We start from the raw sequence: 11,627 nt of genomic DNA, 5'->3' as shown, positions 1-11,627 counted from the left end.
ATTATTAGATTTTGTACCTGGATGATTGAGCATGAACTTTGATGACTTTCAGTGGCGGCTCATCAGTAGGGGGTGCTTGAGCACCGCCCATCTGGAACTACTGGAACTACTCCTCATTTTACATTGAAGACTTAAAAAAATAAAAATAAAAATGAAATAATGAAATAAAAAAATTTCAAAATATATGTATTTTTTTAGTTGTGTAGGATAAATATTTTAAAAGTAATGATGAGTTACATTGTTTGTTTCAAAAAACATTGTCTGATTGGTGACGTATTTCTGGCCCCTGGGGGCGCAAGACTCTAATCCATAGACTCTCATTAAAAATGGCACATGCGCAGTTATTCCTCAACGTTACAAGAGAATAGGAAGAATCTGAGAAGAGTCAGAGCAGGGTTCGTGTCTGAATAAATCAGAATGCAGCAGAAACAGGGTTTAAATTCTCTTTTACGGCCATGAAAGGACAAACACCACCACAGCTCCGATCTTCTGCCCCTTACTTCAGTCGTGCATCCCCGACTGTTAACAACTAATTAAAAATGTTGGGGGGTTATCTGGGTTCAGACATGTAATTACTGTTAATTCGTCGAGTCGGTTGGGGTTCAGAAATGATGACTGTGGGCTGGGGCCGGGTCGGATCTGATTTTTTTGGTCCCGAATACAACTCTAGTTTAAACCCTATGAAAAAGTATCGACTTACAGACCAGAAAGTACGGAATAAGTAACGAAATTGTGAAAAATTTAAAGTAGCAAAATGGTACCTAAAATTTTAAAGAAACAAAATAAATTAAAAAAAGAGCAAGTGTACAGAAGCAGATTTCAAAGCCATAGCGTGCTACTGGGTGATCTAAAGGTTTTGATACAAGACTGGCTAAAATAACACAAAGTACGCAGTAATGGCTGGACTGCAACATGTACCAAAACATCCAATCAATAGAGTGAATGCTGACTCAGCATTTAAACCAGGTCCGGCCTGTTTCTATGAAAGCTGTGTGATTTATTAAACCATGCTCACATCTCTGTTGGTCAGGTTCCAGTACGGTCGCTCTCCATAGGACATCACTTCCCACATGACGATGCCGTAGCTCCACACATCGCTGGCAGAGGAAAACTTCCTGTATGCGATGGCCTCCGGAGCTGTCCAGCGGATCGGGATCTTCCCTCCCTGTCGGTCAAACAGAGCAGGTCAAACTGAGCTGAGCAAATATCCAGATGAAATTTAAGAACGTTAAGAAAAAAAGACCAATAAAATATAAAACCAGGACGCTGGGAACAATAAGGTTCAAGCTTCTTAATCACATCGCGTGTAGTACATGAGGTGGAACAAAACTGTGTACACAAGGTCTCAGTTACACACAAGTATAGCAAAAACATAAAGTATAAAAAGAAACTGTAAACAACGATTTACGATATTTGCTAAACAATAATAGTATAATATAATATGGTGTATTAAATAGCAGCCTGAACATGAGTCTGTAGAGAGCAGACGGTATGAATATAGGACATACCTGCAAACTCAGAAGGGATGAAAGAGGTGACAAACCTAGCACATCCCCCCCCCCCTGAAGATTTTGTAATTTTTTTAACATGTAAATTAATCATTCTGGTCAGTCAGAGTCAGAGTTTCTTTATTGTCATTCGCACCTCATGTGGTACATGTGGTGGAGCGAAATTATGTACACAGGGTCCCAGTTACATCCAACAATAAAATGTATAAGAAAAACAGTAATGACATCTAAGATATGAACTAAGAAAAACATCAACTAAATATACACTAAGCACTCATAACATAAAACATTGAACATCAGCACAAACATGAACATGAGTCTGTGAGCAGATGTGCACGCATGAACACATCAACATGAAACAGACCAGCAGCAACATGAAACAGATCAGCAGCAACATGAAACAGATCAGCAGCAACATGATATGGTTTTTCACAGTGATTATTCTAGTTAGAGATTCATGAGTCCAACAGCCTCAGGGTAGAAGCTGCTCCTCAGTCCAGTGGTTCTACACTCAATGCTCCCCAACCCCCTTCCTGAGGGGAGTGGGGCAAAAAGTGTGTGTGCTGGGTGAGTGGGGTCCTTCATGATGCAGGTGGCCCTCCTCCTGCATATGGAGGTGTAGATGTCTGTGATGGTGGGGAGGCTGATTCCGACAGACTTCTGTGCAGCCTTCACCACTCTCCGCAAAGCTCCTCCCTCTGCAGCTGTGTAGCCTCGACGCCACACGTTGATGCTCGAGAACAGGATTCTCTCCACTGCACACCTGCAGAAGGAGGTGAGGACTGAGCCTCCCAGACCAGCTCGCCTCAGCCGTCTGAGGAAGTAGAGTCTCCGATGAGCTTTCTCGATCAGGCTGGCGGTGTTGTTGCTCCAGCTGAGGCCGTCATTCATGCGTACACCCAAGCACTTGCAGCTGGAGACCACCTCCACCACAGATCCTCCCATGTTCAGGGGGGTGTAGATGCCCCCGTTCCCTCCGAAGTCCACAATCATCTTCTTTGTCCTCTCCACATTGATGTGAAGGTTATTCTCTTTGCACCAGCTCCCCAGGTGCTCCAACTCCTGCCCGCAGCCGGACCCATCACTGCCCGCAACGCATCCCACCACCGCCGCACCATCCGCAAACTCCACAATGCGACAGCCTGGATGGGCAGCTGCACAATCACACGCGAGCAGAGTAAACAGGAGGGGGCCCAACACACATCCCTGAGGAGAGCCAGTGCCGAGGGCCATGGTGGAGGAGGAGAGGCCGCGGATCCCCACCAACCGCGGTCCGCCTGCCAAAAAGTCCAGTACCCAGCTGCAAATGGAGGGGCCTAGTCCTAGTGCGGATAGTCCGTCCACCAGGGCCCGGGGGACCATGGTGCTGAAGGCGGATGTGAAGTCCACAAAGAGCATACAGACGTAAGAGTTTTTTCTGCTCCAGGTGGTTGAGCGCAGCGTGGACCACAGAGGAGATGGCATCCTCTGTTGATTGGCTCTCACGGCATGCACACTGATGAGGGTCCTTGCCGATGTCGATGGCCATTCCGATGCGAGTCATGACCAGTCCAGGTATACTTCAAGAAGAAAATTAGGGGAAAAGACAACATGCTTCAGGTAAAATACATTCACTAACATATCCTAATTTAATGAGGACATAAATAGGAAAGATGGTGTCGACCAAAAAATAAACAATAAACAAACAACAACAGCAGCAAGCCAAATACAGCAGATCATTTAGCTAACAGCAAAAACTCATTTATGGTTGGCCTGGACAAACCTCTTAAAGGCCTGTTCCCACTGCTTGACCATGTTCTTCTTTCATGCCCATTGGCATCAAAAGCATTTGTAATGTGGGGGACACACTGGTGGTGGTAGTGGTGGTGGTGGGGGGGGGGGGTGTCTGGGGGTTCTCTCCCAGAAAATTTTGAATAAAGTAGATGTCATTTCCTGCATTCTTGTATATTTTAATTGGTTGTTAAGGTGTTAAGGTTATCCCAGAGTTTGTAAGTAGAGCTGCCATGACAGCCTCTTTATTTTGTGTTCATTAAAAGTATTTTATTTAATTTTACTCCTTGAGTCTCAGAGTTTCTGCCTGTACCACTGGGTTCATCTTCGAACACACCCAATCCTGACAGTACGCCCCAACCAGCAAAAGAGCCCGGCAGGCAAGAGACCTGGACTGACTGGACCGCCTGGTGGAGAGATGGGACGAACCACATCCAGGAGGATACAGCTGCATTCCTGATTGAACCCGTCCGGAGACACCACAGCTCTGAGGTTGAGATTCTCCCCTCACCACTCCTGGAAGAGGAGGAAGAGAGGAGAAAGGCTCGGTTCAGAGGCAGCCACATGGTTTTCAAGCCAACTTCTTCTCCCACTTCGCTACAACTGTACTCCTTATGGTCCTCCGACGATGACTCAGAGCCTGAGGAGGAGTTCTGGCTCAGTCCTGATCTTGGTCCACGCTGTCAGAGGAGGAATCAACGGCCAAAGAAAGAGACAAACAATTCTGAGATCCAGCTCCTTCCTCCTTCAGTGTTCCCTCACAGACTGCCAGAGGATCTATGGAGAATTTCAAGTGGGGGGTGGGGGGAGTGCCTGAGCTCCTGTCTACCTACCAGTCAGACGGGCTCTCTCTCAACGAAGGAGTGGTGGAGAGTTTTGGCGGGGGGGGGGGGGGGGGGATGGTTCTGATGGACTGGAATAATTTCTGAAATCTTACCTCTGAACGAGACATGGACACTTTACTTGTGATTTATGAACCGTTTTCAGTTGTGTTCACTTACAACATTGTCACATTACATTATACATTATAACCTTCTCTAAAAGCTAAAAAAGAACTGAGTATAGCTAAAAGCTACAATTAGCAAAATGCAGTACCTAAACACTAAAGTAGCAAAACAGAGGTTAAAAGTTACAAATAACAAAACAGGAGCTAAAAACTCAAATTGGTAAAACCTCAGCTAAGCTAAAAGCTAACATTAGCATGGCAGTAGCTAAAATGTTACTGTAACTTAAGGAAACAAAAATCGAGCAAGTATGCTGAAGCAGATTTCAAAGAAAACATTTTAAATTGAAGAGACCTCTTTGTATTTCTATGGTGGATTTGTACATATGAAGAAGCATCCAAAGAGAAGAACACTGTGAATACTTAGTCAGTGTTCACACAAGCTTTATTTTAATACGCAGTTGAAACAGTTTAAAGTCTTTTTACTGTGCTGTCCCACAGAAGTAAGAGAACAAGGAAGCATCAAAAGAACAACCAACAAACTGCAGGGGTGAGGTGAAGTGTGTGTGTGTGTGTGTGTGTGTGTGCGTGTTGCTGCCATAATGCTTGCCTCAATGTGAAAACTCACACTGGTGGTGTATGCAGCATCTGGGTCGTCCTCCAGCACTCGGGACAAGCCAAAGTCCGATACCTTGCACACGAAGTTGCTGTTGACCAGGATGTTGCGGGCGGCCAGGTCCCGGTGTATGTAGCCCAGATCAGACAGGTAGGTCATGCCTGCCGCGATTCCTCGCAGCAACCCGACCAGCTGGATGATGGTGAACTGGCCATCGTGCCTCTAAAAACAGGAGGGGCAGGTCAGGAGGGAACGAGACAAAATGAAATGGACTTTACAGCAAAGATGAGCAGCTTTGACCACAGGGCAGATTTTAATCAAGACAAATTAATTATGAAGTAATGTCATTTAAGACAATAAAAGAGCTGTAAGCAGCAAAGACTGATTCATTTCTACAGACAGCATGATTTAAGATGGCTGCCACAGCCAATTGACCTTAAAGGGCACGGAAATAACAGCATGTTAGATATAGTGACTTCTTAAGACTTTGTGTGGTAGTAGCTGAGACTGATCTTTGTCACATATTCTGATAAGTGTTTAAAGTTTAGCCCATTAGAATAAAACCATGTCTACGAATGGTATAATTTATTATTTTAATACCACTGTCAGGAAATAATTATTGTAACTGGATCCATGACTAAAGACCTTTGGGAGCCAAACTAATTCAAGATGGCTGCCACAGCCAACTGCCCTTAGACAATACAGAACTAACTATAATTCAGTCAACACACACTGAGCTCAAATGTATTGTGGTATTGGCTGAGAATTAATTTCAGTTCCGTTTGTTTATATAGCGCCAAATCACAGCAGGGTGCAGTCGATCACAACACGTGCTGAACGCTGCATGAAAACGTTAATGCCAAGAGTTGTTTTACTGTTCTCAAAGTTCCTTCATTGCTTTCACTGAAACCTACAAAGGACAAGGAGCAGACCAGAAGAACTCATGCAGTAAATGCACAACACGTGTGCGGCAATTAGAAAAAACATATGAAAACACAAAGATCAGCTAATATCAGCTGCACACTGAAACACACTGCAGATGTGTGTGTGTTCACATGCTTTGGAGGCTTTTTGGTATTTCTAGGAACTGATCCTAGTGTTACTATTCACTACAATAGTTGATCAGCCTGCAAATACAAGGACACCCCCCCACCCCCACCCCCCTGCCGCTCCCATGCATGCACACACACTTCAATCCATTGAAATCAGAGACATTATTAAACAAATGTACTCAGATGAACAAGCGCTTCATTCTGAAAGGTACAGAAAACAAGAAGCAACACGTCCAGTAGTGATGAAACAGCTGAGAGGATGAATACCAACCCTGAGGAAAGCATCCAGAGAGCCATTCTCCATGTACTCTGTGATAATCATCACTGGTTTACCTAAACGGACAACAAAAACACATACATGTTAGTCTGACTGTCTTTAAAAGTGTTTGAGAATTTTTAGTCAAAGTTTATGGATGTTTTAACTACTATGGCTGAGAATGTTAACTCTGCCCATGAACAGAATATTTGGGTTATCAAAGAGAGTTGGATGAGGAGCTGGGTGAAGCTGCTTTGTGCAGCTGTTGCTCCAAGGACGCCTCCAAGTCTGTGAGCTCGGCTGAACTGATAAGAGTATAAAAACAAGCTTAACACATGGCCTGTGGCAGATTCTCATGACTGGGCTTCATGTGTGTACTTCCTGTATATCTGTGTGTACTTCCTGTATACGTGTGTACTTCCTGTATACCTGTGTGTACTTCCTGTATATGGACTGTACTTATATAGCACCTTTCTATCTTATCCAGATACTCAAAGTGCTTTACAACAATCTGTGTCTCATTTACCCATTCATACAGCTCTATACTAGATCTCTACAAAGCTAATTGAACAAATCATTCTAAAGAGACTAATCAGAGCTTTATCACATTCAGACACTGATGGGACACACATCAGAGGCATTGAGTGTCTTGCCCAGGGACACTTCGGCATATGACTGCTGGTGGATTTGAACCCCCAACTCTTGCATTGGAGGACGACTGCTCTAACCGCTCAGCCACAGCCGATATCTTTGTGTACTTCCTGTATGTCTGTGTGTACTTCCTGTATATTTGTATGTACTTCCTGTATGCCTGTGTGTACTTCCTGTATTTCTGTGTAACCTTTCCTGAAAATCTGTCCTTGCAAGTAAAAACCTGTAAATAATCTTCTCCCGCCATCGAGTGTGGCTCCGTTTGAGTAAGTGAGATAAAGTGAGAATATTGTTCTCCAACATTTTGGTCCTTGGAGGCTGGCCCTAATATTTGACCTCGTGCCGCCAGGCTTGGATTTGAAATGGAGGGGAATTAATCTCCTGAGCTGAAAGTCCTCCGACTGCAATGACGATTGTAGTGAGGCCAGATTTGCTGGTGGGTCGAGTGAGGTGATGGAAGTCCAACCAGAGTTGAGACATGTACTGAGGGTGAGAAGATTATATTTTATTATTTTAGGGAGGTCCGAGACCTCAGCGATGTTTCTGAGAGCTCTGGGGTCTTGACAATGTTGGATTCCTCTGGATGCATGTAAACACAAAATCTGTTTGTGTCAACTCAAATCTTTTCCTCTAATTAACATACGAAAAAACCTATGTTCCCCCCCCCCACCATGTCCGTGTAAATAGGGCCTTTAAGTAGAATATGATCATAGTTTGGAAAGTGTAAAGGCAGATAATCTTCAGATTATCTGCAGAGTCTAACAAACTTCTGTCCTGCTCCTCCTGATGTGAGTTCATGACGAGTTTCCTGAAGTGATGAGTAACACCAACTCTCTTTTGTTTGAAGTGATGTCACTATTTTCTTGAGTGTTTTCAGTCACTTATACATCATGTGTTGTTAGTGTTTCTGAACGCAGCATTCTGCTCATCACACAGAAACAGGAGCCGTTTAGGACATAGCTGCAGGAGCTGGGAGGGAACACTCTCATAAAGTAAAATAAAACTACTCGTTACAGACTTATTGCACAATAGGGCTTTAACAGACTACTCGAGTAATCTACATGGTGATTCCTAGGACATCTATCGAGGTTTTAAATTTCACGTCAAGTATTCGTGGTGACGTCGTTACGTCGCCGTTACGTCATTGCGTCACATGATTCGCACCAGGCACGGGTTACAAAATGGATTCCTCCAAGCAGACGGATGGAGCGGAGCAGGCCCAGTCTTGACAAATTGGTAGAAATGCATCAGTAGTCTGGAAATATTTCACTAAAGATGAATCTTCTGGTTCAACTACCGTAAGGAAACAGGAGATGAATCAACTTCCTGACTGTTTGGAGCTTGTTGTAAACCGGTGTTACACCATATTCTGTGACCACCGTATATTGTGACCGTAGGGGGCGGTGTTGCATGCGCTGTTGCAGGTCACAGAATATGGTGTAACACCGGGTCCAATAGACCGAACCAGAACCAGCTTCCTCTGACCTTGTTTCACAAACTAAAAGCAAAAAATATTAATCTCTAAACCTATAAAAACCTATAAACATATTAATCTCTAAAACTAAACCTAATGAGCACCACAGCTGGCGGTGGTGCGGGGTGGTCGACCCCCCCCCACTGTTTTTAGTTTAGTTTTTGACGTGTTGCATGTTTCTTTCACTTTTGCAACTTAATAATAATAATAACTAATAGTCTTGGTTTTCTTGTGATTTATTTGCAGTATGGTAAATGGTAGGAGCATAATATATGCTCCCAATGTTTTGTTGGTCTTTTTTTGTAAATGATGACCTTTTTTGCGGTTTTATTTATTTATTTATTTTTGTATCTTTAGATCCTATGATGTCATCAAGTACTCGAGTTCTGTTTGAGTTGTATTATGTTATTGTTGAGTTTAAAAATTATGTAGTCGTTCAACCCCTATTGCACAACCAATGATGCATCCCTCAGTCAACCAAGTCATGTCTGTTGTATGCAGGCATTTGCTTTCAGTGTCAGCTTACTGCGAGTTACCACTCCCTCCAAGTGGATGACATTCGGATGGTCAAACTGGGCCATTATGGACGCCTCAGCCAGGAAATCCTTCTTCTGCTTCTCTGTATATCCTGCCTTCAGGGTCTTCAAGGCCACTGCGGCGTCTCGTTTTCCTGGGAGCCTCATGCGTCCGTAACACACCTCCCCAAACTCCCCTGAACGCATGACAGAACAGATGTACTTAAAAAACCTCCAGCCTTAAAAGAAATAATGATGAACTAATTTTCTGTCAGTCATTGATTATCTTAATCTAAGATGATCATTAACCTAGCCTGGATGATGACTTTTGCCTCTTTCTACACCCTTTGTGAATTGTGACAGATGTCATGGCCGATACAGTACTATTAACAGAACACTTCAAAAATAACCAGACTATCCCTTTAAATATCAACAGCGAGTATCCACTGTGCTCAGACTGGGCATCTCTTGAATCATTTGAGTGTCTGTTCATCTGCCTGGTTGGATCATTTATATCAATGGTAGGGGTTCAGAACTCGACACAGTACATAAGGGGGTGCCGCAGGGTTCTGTTCTGGGTCCCCTTTTATTCAATGTTTATATCAGTGATTTGGGTCTAAATGTGTCAGATGCTGGTTTGCACTTCTATGCTGATGATACAGTTATTTAATGCTGTGGATCACCTCTTGTCCTGGATGTTGAATCACTGCAGAAAGTCTTTGATGCCATCCAGCTTTCATTACTTGAGCTGAAGCTTGTTTCAGCTTGTGCTGTTTTCCAATGCCAGCAAAAAAGTTCTTTTGATTTATTCTATGACCATGCTCAAAGGAACTGAAATAAAGCTGGTTCATGTGTACAGTATAAATATCTAGGAATTTTGATTGAAGACTCCCTTAATTTCAAGCCACATGAGCGGAAACCGGTGAAGAGGCTGAGAGTAAAATTTGGTTTTAACTTTCTGAATTAAGTTATTTGTATTTTAATCTTTAAAGGTGGTAGTTGCTGTTACTTTCTTACCTGTGTTGGATTATGAAGATCTTTTGTATATGACTGTGTCTTCTTGATGTCTTTGAATGATTGACCCTGTTTATTACGAGGTTCATAAGGCATTGCCATCACTGTGAGTTATACTCCAGGATAGAATGGCCTGCTCTGACCACCAGAAGGCTCAGCCGTTGGTATATATTCACATAAAAAGCAATATGTGGACTCCTTCTTGACATATTTGTACACTGCTTGTACAAAGAGGTGCTGGATCTCTCTATCCACTCACAGAACTATTTGTTGCTTTCTGTTCTGTTTGCATGGACTGAATTGAGTTAAACGCTTTTGTCCATCCTGCAGCTGCTACATGAAATACACTGCAGAAAGACTTGAAACTGACAGAGTTCATGTTGTTGAGATCTTTGAAATCAAAATTGACAGGACTTGAGGCTAACAATGTCTTGTTTTAGTTGTTTATAAGTTTTTATTTCTTTTCCTAATGTTTCTCAATTTGACGTTTCATTTTTTTGTCTTGACAGTGATGTGGTAACTATGTTTTGGAATTGCTGCTGCCTGTCTTGGTCTTAAAATAGGTCTTTAATCTCAGTGGGACTTTAATGGTTAAATAAAAGAAGAAAAAGATAAGAGAAGAAAATCTGCTCGACAGGATATGCACGTGTGTCTTATCTTCAGCTCTGTGACTGTGGATATTGTGTTTGTGTGTGCCTGTAGCAGTCAAGTATGAGACAGGGTGTGTGTTGTGGGGATGACGACAGTGTTAGTATTCCCCCTGTGGCTGAAAAGCTCTGATGGAGCAACACTCTGATTAAACTCTGCTATCCTCCTCTCTGCCTTCACACCCACACATCATTTTAAGTTAGCTTAGCCACTGACTCTCCCTGTGTGTGTGTGTGTGTGTGTGTGTGTGTGTGTGTGTGCGTGTGTTTCTTCATCTGTTTGTGTGTACAAGAACACACGAGCGCTAGGTTTTACCTGAGCCAATGATTTTTTCGATTTTGATCCTGGAAGCTTCAATTTCTCGAGCAAACTCGTGGACTGTCTGGCAGGGGTCCTCGTATGTGTGCGGGTCGATGTAGAACCTCGCATCGGGAAATGACACTAAAATAAACAACATTAGCATTTGGTCACAGATCAGAGGATGAGAGCAGCATCCATCTGAAGCCCCGTCACCGGTGTGTGCAGGGAGCGCCAGGGGAGGGGCAGCTCGCCCGTGATCAGAGGCTGATGGAAAGGGTTTGCTCTCAAAATGAACTTTAATACAGATGGATGAGGATGCAGTTCCTCTAAAAAAACATTATTTATTATAAGTGATAATTGAGGAATGGGCCAAACGTACCATGACCGTTCTGATAATGCATCTTCTCCTCATCAGAGTCCTGGAAGGCTTTGCTGTAACCACAGTGTCTACACACACACAAACACACACACACACACGCACACACACATAAACATACAAAGGGATGAAGAGGGGATATTCTACCAACCTTTGATAAAAAATGTTTTTTTTAATGAATTATTAGTCTAAACTGTTTGGGGCAACTGTGGCTGAGGAATTAGAGTAGTTCTCCAATGGGAGGGTTGGGGGGTTCGATTCAACCAGCATTCACATGTTGAAGTGTCCCTGGGCAAGACACTGAACCCCCCATTACCTCTGATGTGTAACCCAGCAGTGTATGAATGTGATAAAGCTCTGATTATTCTCTACAGATCAGAATATCTTTGTAAAGTTGTAGTAGAATGCTGTATGAATGTGTGTAGTAGAGTGCTGTATGAATCTGTGTGTAGGAGAGTGCTGTATGAATCTGTGTGTATTAGAGTGCTGTATGAATGTGTGTGT

At 43.2% G+C, this 11,627-nt stretch overlaps 2 protein-coding genes across 2 annotated transcripts in view; both read right to left on the bottom strand.

Annotated features, from left to right (window-relative positions):
- The window catches only part of c7h1orf50 (chromosome 7 C1orf50 homolog), a 388,096-nt gene that overhangs the window by 207,007 nt on the left and 169,462 nt on the right, over positions 1-11,627 (bottom strand). The gene's annotated exons all lie outside the window — the stretch shown is intronic.
- The window catches only part of epha8 (eph receptor A8), a 312,202-nt gene continuing 301,520 nt past the window's right edge, over positions 946-11,627 (bottom strand). The window contains exons 12-17 of the mRNA XM_037679040.1: positions 11,127-11,194; positions 10,763-10,888; positions 8,797-8,982; positions 6,161-6,222; positions 4,850-5,059; positions 946-1,165 (exon numbers count right to left, since the gene is read on the bottom strand). Coding sequence (XP_037534968.1) covers positions 1,001-1,165; positions 4,850-5,059; positions 6,161-6,222; positions 8,797-8,982; positions 10,763-10,888; positions 11,127-11,194 — 817 coding nt within the window. The 3' untranslated portion in view covers positions 946-1,000. The remainder of the gene's footprint in view (positions 1,166-4,849; positions 5,060-6,160; positions 6,223-8,796; positions 8,983-10,762; positions 10,889-11,126; positions 11,195-11,627) is intronic.

Source organism: Nematolebias whitei, chromosome 7 (assembly GCF_014905685.2).
Source record: "Nematolebias whitei isolate Nwh7 chromosome 7, NemWhi1, whole genome shotgun sequence".
Classification (NCBI taxonomy): domain Eukaryota; kingdom Metazoa; phylum Chordata; class Actinopteri; order Cyprinodontiformes; family Rivulidae; genus Nematolebias; species Nematolebias whitei.
Note: the sequence above shows the minus strand (reverse complement) of the source record. Positions and strands in the feature narration are given on the sequence as shown.